The 17348-nt window shown below is 40.5% G+C and overlaps 1 protein-coding gene across 1 annotated transcript; it reads left to right on the top strand.

The window, feature by feature from the left end:
* The first annotated feature begins 10002 nt into the window (after positions 1-10002).
* On the top strand, positions 10003-15426 carry LOC146992120 (uncharacterized). Its single transcript, XM_085789285.1, has 8 exons — positions 10003-10013; positions 10571-10743; positions 11119-11529; positions 12667-12806; positions 14394-14598; positions 14681-14785; positions 14958-15148; positions 15262-15426. The coding sequence occupies exons 1-8, from the start codon at positions 10003-10005 to the stop codon at positions 15424-15426; spliced, it is 1401 nt and encodes a 466-aa protein (XP_085645411.1).
* Positions 15427-17348: the final 1922 nt, after the last annotated feature.

Consider the following 17348-nt stretch of genomic DNA (forward strand, 5'->3'; position numbering starts at 1 on the left):
CTTGGACACATTTCAGTCCGGTTTCCATAATAAGCATTCCACCGAAACTGCACTCCTCAAAGTCTCCAGTGACATCTTGATGTCAGCTGACTCTGGTGAGCACACAGTCTTGGTTTTGTTAGATCGATCATCAGCATTTGATACAGTTGACCACAACATTTTGATTAATAGACTTCGTGATTTGGTTGGGATGTCTGGTTTGGTTTTAAAGTGGTTCTCCTCTTACCTTTCTGAGAGAAGTTTTAGTGTTTCTGCAAATCATGTCTGAAACCACAGGACTGTCATTTGGGGTACCTCAGGGCTCTGTCCTAGGACCTGTTTTGTTTCTCTTATATCTACTTCCCCTTGGACAGTTAATCAGACAATTCAAGAATATTTCGTATCATCTTTATGCTGACAATATCCAATTGTACTACTGTTCGTTCAAAGCGACTGAGTTACACAAACTGTTTTCCTTAATTAACTGCTTGTCGAGCATCAAGCAGTGGTTGAGTGAGAATTACCTACAGCTGAACTCAGATAAGACAGAGACATTAATCATCGCCCCCGATAGCAGTATCCCGCAGATCAAGCAGTGTATTGGTACCTTAGGCTCGTCTGTCCTACCTAAGATCAGGAACTTGGGCGTTACTTTTGATACAGCGATGTCCTTGGAGCACCACTCAAAACTAAGACGGTAGCGCTCATAGCCAGCAACAGCCGGCAATAGAGCAGCCATGTTTAATGTGTGTGGTGTGCTGTGTTTGGAATATTGCAGCACACCACACACAATACGATCAAAACTGTTCAATCACAGATTTTTTATCTTCATGTGTGGGGTCTCTCACAGATAAAAAATAGGTTGAGATTTATAAAATCTTTATGTGTGTATAAGCTAAGAACTCTGGTGTCAAAGGCTGAATTGGAAATGATTATCCATGCTTTTATCTCATCTCGTACTGTATGTATACAGTAGATTATTGTAACAGTCTTTTTACTGTTTTAATAAGAAAGAGCTTGACCGTCTCCAGGTTATCCAGAACTCCGCCGCAAGGCTTTTAACTCACACAAACAGAAGGGCACATATCACGCCTGTTTTAGCCTCACTGCAATGGTAACCTTTGCATTTTAGAATACATTTTAAAATTTTAGTTCTCACTGTTAGAGCCTTACAGGGTCAAGCTCCTTCTTACCTGTCTGATCTTATACAGTTTTACACCCCCACCCACAGTCTGAGGTCCTCTGACCAACGGCTTTTAGGGACCGTTCATTATTTATGGAATGGGCCACTGGAGGAAAATGGGGGGGGGGGGTTATGTCATAATATTATTTGTTGAGGGGTGGGTCCAATAAAAAAAAAAGGTCAGCGAGGGGGGGTCATTCAACTTTTTGTCTGGAGGACAAACTGCAATGCCCGCAAAAAACAAAAACGGGACATTTCAAAGCTGCAAGCACTGATGACACTGAGAGCAACGGCCCCCGAACCACAACGTTATTTGATGTTGCTTTGGTCTGCCCTGAGTGGGTTTTGAACCCGAGTCTCGTGCACCGCAGGCGACGATGCTAACTGCTTCGCCAATAACTCAATGGGGACTTTGCATGCGGGTTAGCACGTCTTTTAGGGGTGAGTGAGTTTAACTTCAGTACTGTACAGAGTGGCAAGTACGTTCACGCTGCTTTTGTGAATTGTAAACACACAAACGGCCCCCTCGGTTTTTGCGTCCAGCAGTTTAGCGGCTAATTCAACTGCAGTGATGGATAACCGTACCGGAGAGGCTCAACAACTTCATGAGTTTCATCTGAGGAATAAACGGCAGCTTTTACCTGACGGGAGACAGACGCCTGAGCTATGGTAACTTACTCAGTCTGTATCCACTAACAAAACTATTTTTGAACAATCACCACCGTTACATCAATAAATAAATGTTTTACAATGAAACGGTCAGTCAATTTACATTGATGATGCAGGTCGTTTTCTCCCCTGGGAGGACGATGCAGATTAGCCGACTGACCACCACAGCAGCCCCGGCTGCTTCCTCTGTGATGATGCGCTCATCCAGAGGCAGCAACCGGTTTACTGAAGTGCTCGTTTTCTCCCCTGAGACGACGACGCAGCTTAGCCGGCCGACCACCTCAGCAGCCCGGCGGTAGCCTCTGTGATAGTGTGCTCGTCCGGTGGTAGCCGCATATTGGGGATCTATATTGTGTCTCCATGATAAATCTACTGAAACAGCACCGTCTTGGTGGAGTGTGGTGTGTAAGGTCAGATTGCAGATGTTCCGAGAGTGAGGGCATGGTTGTCAAAATGAAATAATGTAGTGTCACGCGCTATGTGATGCAATGTCACGTGTCAATGGCTGGCTGGGGGGGGGGTCATGTATCTTTTGATAAGGCTTAATGCAGGGTCATTTTAAAATTTACTGACTCCGACAGGGGCGTCATGTAAAAAAAAAAAAAAGTCCTGTGAATCCCTTTGGTGGCACTGACGAACAGTGCACCTTAAAACCAGAGGTGACAGATCTTTTCCTGCTGTAGCTCCCAGGTTGTGGAGCGCTTTACCCTTTTCATTACGCTCTTTGGATTCTGTTGATACCTTTAAAAAGAACTTAAAGACTCTCTTATTTAAACAGGCATTTGGTTAACCTGTGGGTCTTTGTATCTATGCTTTTCTTGTTTGTTTGTCTTGTTTAGTTTTGCTCTGCCTTGTTGCCATTGTTTTAATACTGTGAAGCACTTTGTGGTTTTTATCTGCGAAAGGTGCTATACAAATAAAGTTTCTTCTTTCTTCTTCTTCTATCTGTGCGCGGATATTGTGCCAACTCACCCCGTTGATGTACATACAAACACACAAGCTCTTAATAACACCACTATACTAAACAATATAGCCTACAACAAAGTAGGAATAGTGTGGAATAGATTACATGCACATAATAAGTCTGCGTGCAATCAGAACTTTGGCTAGTTGGCATAAGTATGGAAAACAACAGTATAATGATCTGAAAAATGGACAAACTAATTTTATTTTAGAAAGTCAGTACAGCTCAACATAATGTATAGACAATGAAGCATGACATTAGAGGAAATACTTGTAATTTGTGTGCTGCATCACGAGTAATATGTATGCAGATGTTTTATTGTAACAGTAGTTAATCAGTGTTTTATTAATTTTAACTGTATAATGTTACACTGTTGAAAGGACAATAAACCATAAACACTGGCTGAAAAAAAATATGTAAAGCGTACATATTTGTTAAGTTGTGTAGGCACGAAGAAAGGTGCATGTTGGCACTTTAATAAAAGCAACTAATCAGGATAGTATATGGTTATTGTTTTCCAATACTTTAAATAACTAGATTTAGTTGTAACACACCACACCATCCAGAGTTTGCTATTTATGATGTCAAGTAAAGTTCATAGACAGTTAAAGCAGAAGTAAGTGATATATTTGTGTTAATATAAGTCTCAAATAGTTATATCTTTGGTCAGCAATCACTTACATAGAGTGTTTGGACTGAAACACGGGTCTGTCAGTCATTCTGCTCTGCTCTGAGCCCAGGAGAAAACATTTATCGTATCCTACAGTTTTTATCCAATGAGGAGAGCAATGGCGATTCTGGGGGGTGGCCTGGGGTGGCACTGGCCACCCCTGAAAACTCATTGGCCACCCCTGTGGCCACCCCAAATTTGATAGGTAGTTGTTGGTTAAGTTCGTCAACACAAGAAACAAGAGGAACGCTGTCACACACTCCTCTACACACAGTCACTGTAGCTGTGCCTCGCTCCGCTCTCTCTCTCTCTCTCTCTCTCCCTCTCTCTCTCTCTGTCACACACACACACACACACACATACGGGCGCATAGGTTGCGCTTGACCGCTAATAAACGGTAAATGCGCTATATCGCGCTAATTGTACAGTGTTGAAATTAACACACTTTATACAGAGTGCAGTCAAACACCAGGCTAAAGAGAGAGGAACAGCAGATCCTCTGACTGCGCAGTCAGCTGCAGGTGAGTGACAGACAGGTGACTGAACCAGCGACACCAGTGAGGCACAAGTTAACGTCCGTTTGAGCTGCTGCATAACTGACACACATCAGGCTACTGTAGCCTATGCTAAGTCCTCCTGTTAATATGTTTGCTGTGAAATAGGACTAGACTATATAGCTGTGCAGTACCTATTCTTAGTAGACCGGAAAGCAGCAGATGATAGAAGCGTCATTACAACCAGAGGAGACAGGAGACTTTTATTTTTTAGAGAATTGAGACTTGACTTGGATTTGGTAAAAAAAAAAAAAAAAAGACTTGTGAACATCTCTGGCCCCCCACTTTAGTTTTCATTCTTGCATTAGAGCATGGCATTTAATGTTTTAATGTCATGCTGTAATTTTCTGTCATGTTTGTACATTTACTAGCTATACATAATGAATATTGCACTGAAGCTTGATTTTAAGAAAATCGTGAATCAAATCAGAATTGTAATATCTGCCCGAACAATTGCAATTAGATCTTTTCCCAAAATCGTTCAGCCCTAGATGCACTTAAGAATATCCATGTTCTGTGTTTCTAAGAAACTTGTTCTGTAAATTGTTTACTTGTGATCAAAAATCTGAAGCTCAGTGCTGATGCTTTTCTGTAAATACTATAGTTTTCTAATAATAATAATAATAATAGCAACTTCTTCCAGTTTTAGGCTTACAATTACAGGTTAAAGTCCCACCCACTCCATAGGCTGCATACAGATAATTTTTATATGGTTGAAGAGACAATGGTGTAGCTACTTGCTCATCCCTAGCCATCTGGCCACCATCTGTGTCACCTGTATTGTTACCTACGTTTGCTTTACTAATTTAGGCAGCATCTTGTGATTAAACAAAAACACACGTGTGCTGGCAAAAAACAAACCAAAAAATCAAATTCCAGTATCTCCAACAAATTTAGATGTAAGATAAATAATAACATAAACCAAGCATGTTAAGAGCAATTTCAGTTTTTTCTTACAAGCATAGTTTATCTTTTGCTTACAGATAGGCTTACACTTTTTAATGAGGCCTATCTTTAAATATTAAGCTTTAATTTGAGTTTTTGGGTTTCTTCTGTTGCCTAGATTGCTGTGTTTATTTAATCACTAGATAGGGCTTCAATTAGTAAAGAACACACAGGTAACAATACAGGTAATACAGATAATGAGCTAATGACTGATGAATGTTATTCTATAGGATGAGTTAAGAGCAAGTGAATTTTGCTACCCTGATACAAATTGTGAAGAGGTGAGGACTTTTATCCACTACAAGGCTCTTAGAAAAGCTGTACCCTATCCTGAACAATTACTGATTAAAAACCGACATGTTAAAACAACCAGAGAGTACCAAGAACTGTGAAAAAAATACTGTTTTTTAAAAGTTTTTTTTTTTTTTTTTTTTTACCAGTAAACCTTTCTTCTTGACATTTATGAGACAGGAAATCATGGGCGAGAGAGAGGTAATGTGACATGCAGTAAAGAACCTCCAGCCAAGATTTGAACCGCGGTCGGCTGCGTATATCACAATAGTTTTGTTATGCCATGGCCACCCCACACTAGCTTTGTGTCCCATCTTGGCCACCCCAGTAAAAATATCCTGGATACGCCACTGACTAGATCAGGGGTCGGCAACAGGCGGCCCGCGGGCCGAATGTGGCCCGCCGAACCTTCCAATGTGGCCCACGACTGAGTTCCAATAGTTTACGTACTGTCTCAGGATACAAGCCAGCAATGTAAAGCTCCAGTATGATATGTATATGATGATATGATGGGCTATGTCAAAATTTTTAATTTTATATCATACAAAACACCAAAGATGTGTATAAATAAAAATGATGTGCACAAGAGAAAAAAAAATATAAAATTTAAACAACCAAATTATTAAGCAAAAAGGTGAATTTAATTTCAATCTAGGCCGTCCGGCCCTCGGGGTGTCTGTTGAGAAAAATTCTGGCCCTTTGACAAATATAGTTGCCTACCCCTGCACTAGATAATAACAACTGCAACACCTACAGTACTTCAAGCTGTCAACCGCGACCCTCCCCATTCACATAAAAAAGCTATTAAAAAAGGGATTACCACTTTTTCTAGATCCCGATGCAACGAACATGAGTTTGACACATGCGCAGTGAGGCCCATAGCAAAGTCCTTCATTTGAAGCCTTGGGTGGAGCTTCACAGCCGATGTCCCTTTCCCCTTCAATGAATGTGTTTTCTAAAGACAAGGAGATTTAACACTTCAATTAAATAAACTAGAAAAAATAATCACTGTTTAAGCTGTAGTAGGGAAAAGATGTACCTGCATCAAGAGTTCCTCTATCCGTTTGCTGTGGCTCTGCGGACACACCAGTGTCAGGCGAAGTTTGTCGACCTGAAGGTTAGCTTAGAAAGACACAATACAATAATTAACCTAAACTGTGTAAGATAAAGTTAAAGTTTGACATTAACCAACCTAGTATCACTCGGCCCAAGTCTGACAGGGTAATATTGTGCAGCTGTTTAAGTTGTGGCCACCTTCTCAACTGACGTTTCAGCAACCTGGGCTTTCGATTTAACCTCCTTTGAGATACTTGGTCTGATGTAATTCTCTCTCTCTCTCTCTCATATACAGCGGGGAAAATAAGTATTGAACACGTCAACATTTTTCTCAGAAATATATTTCTAATAGAGCTTGACATGAAATTTTCACCAGATGTCGGCATCAACCCAAGTAATGCACACATACAAAGAAATCCAAACATTAATGTCCATAAATTAAGTTGATGTGTAATAAAGTGAAATGACACAGGGAATAAGTATTGAACACATGAAGAAAAGGAGGGGCAAAAAGGTATGGAAAGACAAGAAAGCAGCTGGAGTTTGTCAGTATTTAGAATGTAATCCTGTCTCCTATCAGTGCAAAGTAATATCTGCTGGTTTAGTCCTGATTGATGCCTTTTAAAAAGGTTTCTCACCACCAAGGTGTCAGACAAGAAGCATTGCATGACGGGTAATAGCAAAGAGCTGTCTATATATATATATATATATATATATATTTTTTTTTGCAATACTGAGTTGGGGGTTTTCATTAAATGTAAGCTACAATCATTACAATTAAACAGTTAAACAAAGACATGGATTACTGCAGTGTGTGTGTCATGGTATTAGTTTCACTTTTTGATTTGAACTATTGAAAGAAATGAACTTTTCCATGTAATTTATTGAGATGTACCAGAGAAGAGTACCACAAGAATATTTTGAATGATAAAAAAAAAAACCTGAAAATGATCACTTCAAGTTCAAGCTAGTAAGAATAATCCCTGTCATCACTCTACCTTAAAGGTGTACAGAAAAGAAAATTGAATTTAAGCCCACTCTGGGTCATAAAATTAGTGTAATAACTCATCTATCAGACGATGTAGTCCAAACTTTGTGCAAAAATCTATTTTTGAGTAAATCCGGGATGAAAGTATGTATTTTTTTTCCGCATTGGATAATGCAGGCGCACGGACTATGCGTCAGCCTGTACACGATTCATCAGCCACTGATATTGGATCCATCATCCATCATTCAAACGTCTGAGACACACACACACACACAGAGCTCGGGCTCGCCCCAAACTTTGAATATCCCGCCCCGCTCGATAACGACCAATCAAATTCGTTTTCATTACTCGGGTAAACTCGTGTTGCAGCTCGTGACAACTCGGCGCGACAAACAGGACAAACGGCCATTTCTGTACACCTTTAAAGGGTTAGCATTTTTTTTTAAGTGGGGTTGTATGATCTACAAATAGCCCCTAAGTACTTTAATTGCAGTAGAAGACTGTCTGCACTCCTCCCGTTAGCAACGCCAGCCCATAATAGCCCTGCCCAGAGATTTACAACATACATTGTTGTGAATGGACCCAAAGAAACGGCCTATTTTCACGGCCTGAAAGAGGTCTTATGTGAAAAAAAATACACAGTTCCATTGTTCGCTATAATATATTTTTTTCCAGCCCTTTAAAGTGAAGGGTTTTTATTTGGACCTTAACAACTCACGAATCCCTCCGGCCCAGGGTTAGCGCCCGCCGATCAGCAGTTGGTTAGGTCCAAATAAAAAAATTAAAAAATGCTTCTATCCCTTTAACATTTACAACTGTAAGCATCTGCAAAAAGTGTATTTCCAACAGAGTATGGTTGTCAAAGTAAATGATATACGTGCCAAACAAAGCACATTAGCTGGAACTGTACATGATCAATTTAAAAATGTGTTGAACTTACTTAACCCTTCCATGCCAACTACTGTGGCTTTGTCAGTTATATGAACTGCCTCCTCCAGTTTGGGTTAGTCTTCACAGAGCTCAGAGCTTACAAGTTGTTTCCTTTGGAAATCTGCTGGAGCTCTGTGGGTTGTCAGTTACTCGAGGAGAGTGATCGGCATTTTTTTTTTTTTTGTAGTTGTAGACATACCTCGCACTCCTCTCCATCTCTGCAGTGTGTGTGAGTGAGTTTCTGATGTGGTGGTTGGCACAGTCTGGAAAAGGTCACTGTGGATCTGGAAGAGGTGCCCCTTTGCAATGATCTTTTCTAAAAAAGGGAGTGTAATTTCTCATAATTTGTCTTGAAAATAGTGCAATACCTGAGAAACAAATATTTACTTTGCATCTTATAGGGTATTGTCCTTACCGTACTTTCAACATTAATGTCTATTCCAAAGTGGACGATCACTGCCTGACATTAAAAGATGCAGCACATGCTGCAAACAATGTCACTGTCCATTCTGCAGCTCAGCAGTTTTTCAACCCACAAAGTTCAGCAAAGTACATCTGGACAGCCACTTCACACGTGCAGTTGTCCATAATTTGTCTTGAAAATAGTGCAGTACCTGAGAAACAAATATTTACTTAGCATCCTATAGGGTATATGCATTTTGTCCTTACCGTACTTTCAACATTAATGTCTATTCCAAAAAGTGAAACAACTCTCTCAACACATCCACATCATTCAAAATTACTTGTAAAGATCTCAAAGAAATACCTTTCATGAACATAGTCTTCAAATGCACTGCATTTGCGGCATGATTCAGCAAGTGCCTGTGGATGACATTTATGGTGAATTTGGAGCAGAGAGGACACCCAAACAAACACTTCAGCCAGTCGCCTGTCATAGTTAAGTTATAGAAGGATGGTGAAAGAAAAGAACATAATATATAAGAAAAATATGAATATGAGAATATAATGTGTGCACATATGTTATACGCCGCAGCACACAGAAAACGCTGGTAAAATTGCCTTAAGACTTTGCCGTATCCATTAGCGTAAAAAAAAAAATCCACTAGCTACCTTCTTTGGCCAAGCTAACGTTAGCCCGGACCATCGAGTTAGGCAGAGAAACAACCTTCATGACACGTGACACCCCAATTCTACAATGCATCGAATTTAGCACGAATTACATGTTTGAGACCATAACACACTCGTTGGATGATAACTAAAAGACTATTTTTCTTACCGTTCTCGCGCTCTCTGAACATCCGCTAATCAGTATGGACGCGGAATCAGAAGAAACTCTTGAGATTTCCTCTCCTTCCTCTGTTGAATTTGATTGGCGGCTGGCATCTCACAGGTGCATTGTCGCCACCTACCGGACTGGAGTGTGGCACATTCAATCAGTAGTTAGGATGATAATAATAATAATAATAATAATAATAATAATAATAATAATAAAACCAAGTCAATTAACCCTGTTACCCTCACCACATGCCTCCTAATGCCTAAAGCTCACTTGTTCCCTTTGCAGTGCTGCTGTAAGATCTCTCTTCTCTCTCTCTCTGTCTTATCCCTTACATTCCACAAGATCATGCTGCACAGATTCAGGATGATCACAGATTATGCATCTACCAGTAGGATGTTTTCCAATTCTGTGATGACCACTTTGTCCTCTCTGCTCCTCCCCAAAACTTGTCCTTCCCCCACCTATTCCTTCCTGGTTGTAGTTATTATATCCAAGTGATACATACCATAACACACAGTAACCTAAAAGTCGACATGTCAGTCCGGTACAATACGTACCAAATGTTAATGAATCTATATATAATTTGGCTCTTTGTTGTTGTTGTTTCACTTTTTGTGATTGAATTCCACACTGTAAACTGTCATCAACGTCAAAGAGCTCATCATGTCATCATGGCCAAACGCAAAGACAATGAGGTGCACTTACCCATAGGATCTCAAGAAAATACATAGTGCGATTTCACTTTTTTGGTTTGAGTAGTTTCATACCTGAACCCCCATCAATATTTGATCAGTGCCACAGTGCGCAGCACAGCCTTGCCTTAAAATACAGATAGACACAATTTGGCAATTATAGCCAACTCTTAAGTACAATGATATGTATTTGTATAGGCTATTTGTAAATCATTCCTGTTTGCGTTCCTTAAAGTTGCCTATTGCATTTCGGTCAGCTTGTTTAAAGCATGACTGTATAGCCAATATGAACCAAACCTGAGATTAATCCAGGACAGAATGTTGAGCTCTAGACCTGGGCTTCATTGCCTGTGAAATACATTTGAAGGATTAATTTTGGATTTGACTGACTGTGTTGTCTCTTTTGTAGGATGCATATTTCGATACAAAGAGGACGAACACTGCCTGACATTAAGAGATGCAGTACATGCTGCAAACAATGTCACTGCCCATTCTGCAGCTCAGCAGTTTTTAAACCCACAAAGCTCTGCAAAGTACAGGCACATCTGGACAGCCACTTAGCACGTGCAGTTGTCCATGAAGGTAAGATTTGGAAACATCTCAGAAAATGCTAATAAAGTTGTCATGTGTCTGTGCATAAATACTAGATATGCACAATATTCATATTTTTTCTGCCGGTAAAACAAATTACTTACAATAGCCACACTGGTGACTTGAAAACTTAACTGTGTATCTAACAGGTTCATATAACTTGTAGTCTGCTGTATTGGGTAGCTGGTAGTTCATAGTGGACAATAATATAGTTCAAGGAGTAACCCTCATTACAAGCAGTCAGAATGTGACAATAGAATTAATTTGAGCAATAAATTCAAATAAGTCCCTCTCCAATTTCTTCATTCAGACTGTGGGAATTCATAATTTCCTCTTAATGACACTTTATGTAACATTATGTTTCAGGGTACACCATCCACAGATGTGGTTTAGGCTGTCGGCCACAACTGCATTATCACTGCATTAACTGCCAGTCAACAATAGTGAGAAAAGAAGACTTCGATAAACACCTGGCAAAATGCAGGACACCGTTGGCTGTTCCATTGCCCTCCACCCCTGTGGCAGCTCCATCGCCTTCGTCATTCCACCACCGCAGCAGCCCCATTGCCCTTTTCCTCCACCCCTGTGGCAACTCCATCGCCTTCGTCTTCCACCACCGCAGCAGCCCCATTGCCCCTTTCCTCCACCCCTGTGGCAACTCCACCGCCTTCGTCTTCCACCACCGCAGCAGCTCCATCGCCCTTATCCTCCAACCCTGTGGCAGCTCCATTGCCCTCATCTTCCACCATTCTGGCAGGGACCACACCAGGCATCCCAGTGAGACAGATGCAAAGAGTTCGTGTGGCAACAGTGCAACAGAAAAAATGTCCTGTATGCCAAGTCATGATGAACAAAAAAAATTTAAAAAGGCACATAATTAGGAAACATGAAAACAAACAAAAGGACATAACAGAGAACTCGCATTTGGAGAGTTCATGTGTAGACCCAGAAAATGGTGTTTATACAGTTCAAAAATCTTTTCACGGTGCAGGCACTCCTCTGCATGTTCAGAGCAAAATGTGGGGTGAAAATCAACATATAAATTGTGAGTCAGCAGAGTGCCAGGTGAATATGGATTTGGCATGGCGCAGCGGCCTCAAATCATATCAGTGCATTCATCTAAGGTCCTTATGCTACTGCACCTCAAATGCATCATCTCAGTTGCTCCTCAAAGAGAGCCTTGATGAGATGGTGAAATGCAAATGGTTTGGAAAAGACAAAAGGGAGATCTGCCTCAATCGCCAAACACAAGCTGAAAGTAACCATGTTCCCCTTTCCGTCCTTGTCAAAATTGGGAACCCCGAATGCAAACACATATCTATTTATGAACCCATCATCTCATACTATAGTCGACTGGGCAGAGTCATTGTGTCCTATAACAGAAGAAGTAATTCCTGGCATTGTCCATGTGTAAGGGCCAAACAGTCATGCCCTCATATCTACATAGCCAAATGGCACTTATTTGAGACCCAGCCCGAACTCTTCAGGAAAGTCCGGAGCACTGAGGAGGAAGACGGCCCAAACATAGTAAAATCACTCTCTGAAGACGAGGTTGATGTGGGTGGTGGCTTTCTGTATCCTTCAAAGGATGTTCAGAAATTAAAGAAGATGGTCAAGTACATTTTGGATAATAAAAAGATACCTGCTGTCATACCCGACAATCTACGACTGCCGTCAATAGAAAGACAATATCCTAGGCATCTTACCCCAGCTGAGACGATGTGCCAGCTTTGCCCAGGCCATGTTCCCCTGAGCAATCCTGTCCTTATTACGAACAAGGCCAAAATCCTCACAAGCATGTGCATCATTTATGGTAGGCAAATTTTCCCAACTTATGTGTATTTGCTCTGCTTTGAGTAATCACTGAATTTTTTCATAGACCACACTGACTCTTGGGTTTGTTTGTTTTTCCAGACATCCACACCTACTGCAAATACTGCTACCAATGCGGAACCTTTTATCGATATCAAGAGTGGAAAGATGGTATACACAATTTCAACGATAGGGTACTCCTCGACCTCCCTCTGTGTTTGACGATACGAAGCATGCTACAGGTACTTTTTAATCCCTTGTGTGGTATTGGGGTCAGAAATGACCCAGCTGGCATGTTTTAGAGCAGGAAAAACCCAATGAATGACTTCACATTCAATGACTTTTCCTATTGTGACCCCACCAATAGAAAATGCAAATATTTTATTTGTTTATATTTCCATCAAAGCTGTACACCAACAGGGCACAAAGGTTGAGTTGAGTTGAGTTTTGACCCACCGGTTAAAATCACCTTCAAAGCAAATTACACACTGCATAAAATCACACAGACACACGTGTCTGGTGTGTATACAGACTCAGACAAAGAGACACCACAGGCACACACACAGACATGGAGATTCTCTACTACTGCTTAATCTCCTATCCAAGACCCCACAACTTGCACTCACAGACAAAACATACACACACAGACACACGCATGCACGCACGCACGCACACACACACACACACACACAGACATTGAGATTGTGTGGAACTGTTGATCTCAGGTGCAGGTGTTACGTCACCTGTCCATGACCCCACAATTGACTCGTTCACAGATAAAAGACGCATACATATTTTCAAAGTATTTCAAGCAAAATAAACATTTCTTGAAGGCACTGTTTACTAATGAGGAATGCAGTCAGAGTGACTGAAGTCGCCTGTTGGCCTGATTTTTTTTAAGACGTTCAGGTGGAACAAAGACGTAGAGAAGGAGGTTACTGAAGATGGATCTGGGCTACAATACAATAGAGACGCCCTATCTTCAGATGAAGAAGAAATTCTTCTGACAAAAAGAAGCAAAACTATCATAGTCCTCATCACCATTAGACAATAAGGGCAGGATTACAGCACACTGTGTCATAAGGACCCAGGTTGCAGGATATCTCAAAAGTCCAAATGTTCTCCACATCAGGCATGGACAACATCCCAAAGATGACAAATCTGTGTGGTTTCTACAGTATGGAGATGACTAGAAAAGAATGGATGAGACTGTTGCTTGCATAGGACTTAGGTATTTACAAGGTACACCCTGGCTAGGTCACCAGACTATCACAAGGTCAACACACAGAGATTAACAATACACACACACACACACACACACACACACACTCACATTCACTCCTACAGGCAATTTCTAGGGTCACCAATCAACCTGTATGTGTTTGGACTGTGGGAATAGGCGAGAGTATCCAGTATCCTTCTTTGTAATTTAATAATAATAATAATAATAATAATAATAATAATAATAATAATAATAATAATAATAATAAGCTCGCTGTATTTTGGTAAAGAAGACAAGTCTAACAAGTTTGTTATAATAAAAATGAATAGCATATTCTGATTAAAAACAGTCTTTCTGCACTGTGAAGAGGAAAAACTCAGATATTCCTAAAGTTTGTGATTGTGGTTTGTGAAGTTTGTGATGCTGCTGTATTTTAGAGCTTACAGTAAGTGGAGGCAGGTCAGTTTTGACCCATAGCACCACCGGTGTATGCAGGGAGTTAAGACCACACAAGGGCTGCACAAGGTTGAAATTAATACTATGTTTATCAAAGAAATGCACAGCTTGATTTTTTACAGTACATTTGTTTCACTTATTCCACACCTAGGTCCATACAGCTGTGAGCAGGGTGGTGGAGTATTTGGAAATGTCACTCGGTATCAAGTTCCCCTCACCTGACATTGTGCTCCATGGTTACCTCCATTTTGAGGCACTGACAAAACATGAATACAACTATTCATGTGTCACCTGTGGTGACCATCCACCGGTCGTAATCATGGACCTGCATAAAAAGGGAGCCTTCCACCTATCAGGTGAGACACTTTCTTCAAAGACAAAATTTTTTATAAACTAATGTTTTTAATAATTCTAAACTTGATTACTTCATGTCTGTAGTAAGTGATCTTGAAAGACCTCCTGAGGGATTCAGTGGAGAGGTGGATATGGAACAATTCTGGGAGGAGATTGCCATGGAGAGGATTGCCCGAGGGCTTACAACAAGTAATGGAAAGATACAAGTCATTGCCTCGCTGAAATGCTAGAATTTTGTTGTTGTTGCTGTTGTTGTTGTCGTCTTTGTTGTTGCAAAACTTTGTGGCCAGTGATTTGTATATTCATGCCTCTTAATTTCAATTCAAAGATGTGATGAGGTATTTCTTCTGTGTTTCCAAAGGTCACCAGAAGAACCCATGTGCAGTAGAACCATCTTTTCACTTTTGGGCACCATGGGTAGGACCCAATACACGCCGCTCAAACATTGTGCTCAATACAGAGTTTGAGAAAGTGCGTCCACCGAAACCAGCCGAAGTCTCGGAAATTACAGTCACTGAAGACCGGCTGAGGGAAGAGCTGTTCAAGCAGAAGGTACACTTTTTTGTTTGTTTGTTTATTTACATTAATTGATGTCATATATTTGCTGGTCACTTCCCCACAAAAACAAGCAGCTCCTCACACATTCAATGTTCTATGTTGGACAGGTTGAAGTAATAAGGGCCCTGTGTAGGGAGTGCGGCTTGGATGCTTCTGGGTCGCGTTGTGACCTCCTCTGTAGGTTGTCCGAGGAGATGAGATCGAGGGAGGCCTACGACAAGGTGTTCCAGAAGATTTGGTCTGCTTCAGGTAAGGGTCAGGGTCAGGGTTAGTTCAGTTCAGTCAGTGTGTGTGAAAGTCCTTGTTATTGGTTAGGCCCAGAGGTGGATAGTAACAAAGTAGATGCAGCCTACTTAAGTAGTTCTTTTGAGGATCTGTACTTTACTTGAATTTTTTTAAAACCAGGACTTCCAGTGTTATTTTACTACATTTAAACGTTAAAAAATGTACCTTTACTCCTTCACTAAAATAAAAATACAATTAATAATCAAAGGAGTAATGGATGTGTCTGAGAGGACGAGAAGAACAACATACAGTACTCTCACGAAGATTGGAGGTAATGTGATAGACAGTGCTGTGTGTAATGAGAATGCATTTTTTCAAGTTGTATTCTTAACCAGACACAAGGCGCCTTATTTAGTTCTGTTCTCTAAAGCAGATAGGAGGCACTTTTTGTGTTCTTAGGCAGACTGATGCTTTGTTTATAGTTATGGTCTCGGGCAGACACAAGACACTTGTTTAATTCTCTCTACATGTTTGCTTAGGTGTTTCCTGTTTTTGTTTTATCGTACCACAAATATATTACATTCACCTGAAAGTGAAATAAAGAGAACAAGGGGAGAACCATTTTTGGTAGTTTTGCTTTTTTTTATGCGTACCATAAAAATATTGTACTGCACTTGTACTTTGGTATTTGATTATATTTTTTCACAAGATGCTTTTGATACCTAAGTACATTTACTGTGAGGTACTTTAAGACTTTTACTCAAGTGATGTGTCACTCTAACTCTTACTTAAGTAATTTTTGGTTTGTACTTGTACTTAATTATTCTTCTCAAGTACCTTTTATAGTGCCTTCCACGTCAAATTTTCGGGAATGACTGCGGGATTTTTCTGCTAATGGTAATGTCAGTTTTTTTCCTTGTTGACACAGTCCCCCATCAACATTTTTATTGATAATTTCTTTTCGTTTTTCTGTTCCAGTACACCCTGTCCATTATTTTAGGAACAGGATTTGAGTTCCAGGAAGTAAGTTAATAAAACTTCACAAAGAACATTGTGAAATTAAAAAGTGACATATTTGCAGGGAGGAAGAATGTGGCTGAATAATTTAATTATTTTCATCTTTCTTGTAGGTGGACATGCCGTTGATAAGGAAATGGTGGTGTCTCCTCCTCATGGAGCGGTATCATATAGAAGGGTATGACAGTTCTAGGGAAAATGTGTACATTATACAAAGTATAAATATATTTGGTGTTATCAGAACATGTGTTCACATCAAGATAACATCCATAACCTATCTACAGAAGAGACATCAGTTATAACAGAACGAGTAGTCTTGATGCTTGTCTCTGACAGTGTTTAGGAAGGTCAATCGTGCACATATAACCAATCATTTTCCCCAAGTAATAATTTATTTCAATTTCGTTATTAAAACATGGCCAGAGATTTGCATTCTGGAGTGAGGAGGCCAGAAGCTTGCTCCAGGGATCTCTGAGACCGGTGTACCATGTGCCAAAAAGAGCAGCCCCGTCAGAAGATGTTCCCGCTCACATCAAAGCAGCCACTGACCGGCTCACACATGAGAAGACCCTTGTCGACTTCATCACCCAGTCGCAGGGAGGAGCGCAGCACGTGGTGGTATTTTGACAACCATTACATTTTACATGCTAACTAAATTAATAATTCACCGTGTGCCAATATCAGGATATTATGTTGTGATCAGATCACTTTAGGCAGACATTACTAATGCAGTGTATGTCAAGGAAAGGCAAGATTATTTTTAGATAGACAGGCAGATGTGCAGGAGTTTGTGTACAGAAAGGAAAAACACATTTACAACGTGGAATATAAAATGATATGGAAAATGAGACAGTCAGTAAAAGGGAGTCGGTAAAGGCAACTGCTTCTGCTGGGTAAGCTGGGTCATATTGAGGGCAGGCCAGCTTAGAAGCAGAGGAAAGGAGATGATGCA

The sequence above is a fragment of the Trachurus japonicus genome, chromosome 1 (genome assembly GCF_045865225.1).
Source record: "Trachurus japonicus isolate A0001 chromosome 1, Traja_1.0".
In the NCBI taxonomy this organism is placed as follows: Eukaryota; Metazoa; Chordata; class Actinopteri; order Carangiformes; family Carangidae; genus Trachurus; species Trachurus japonicus.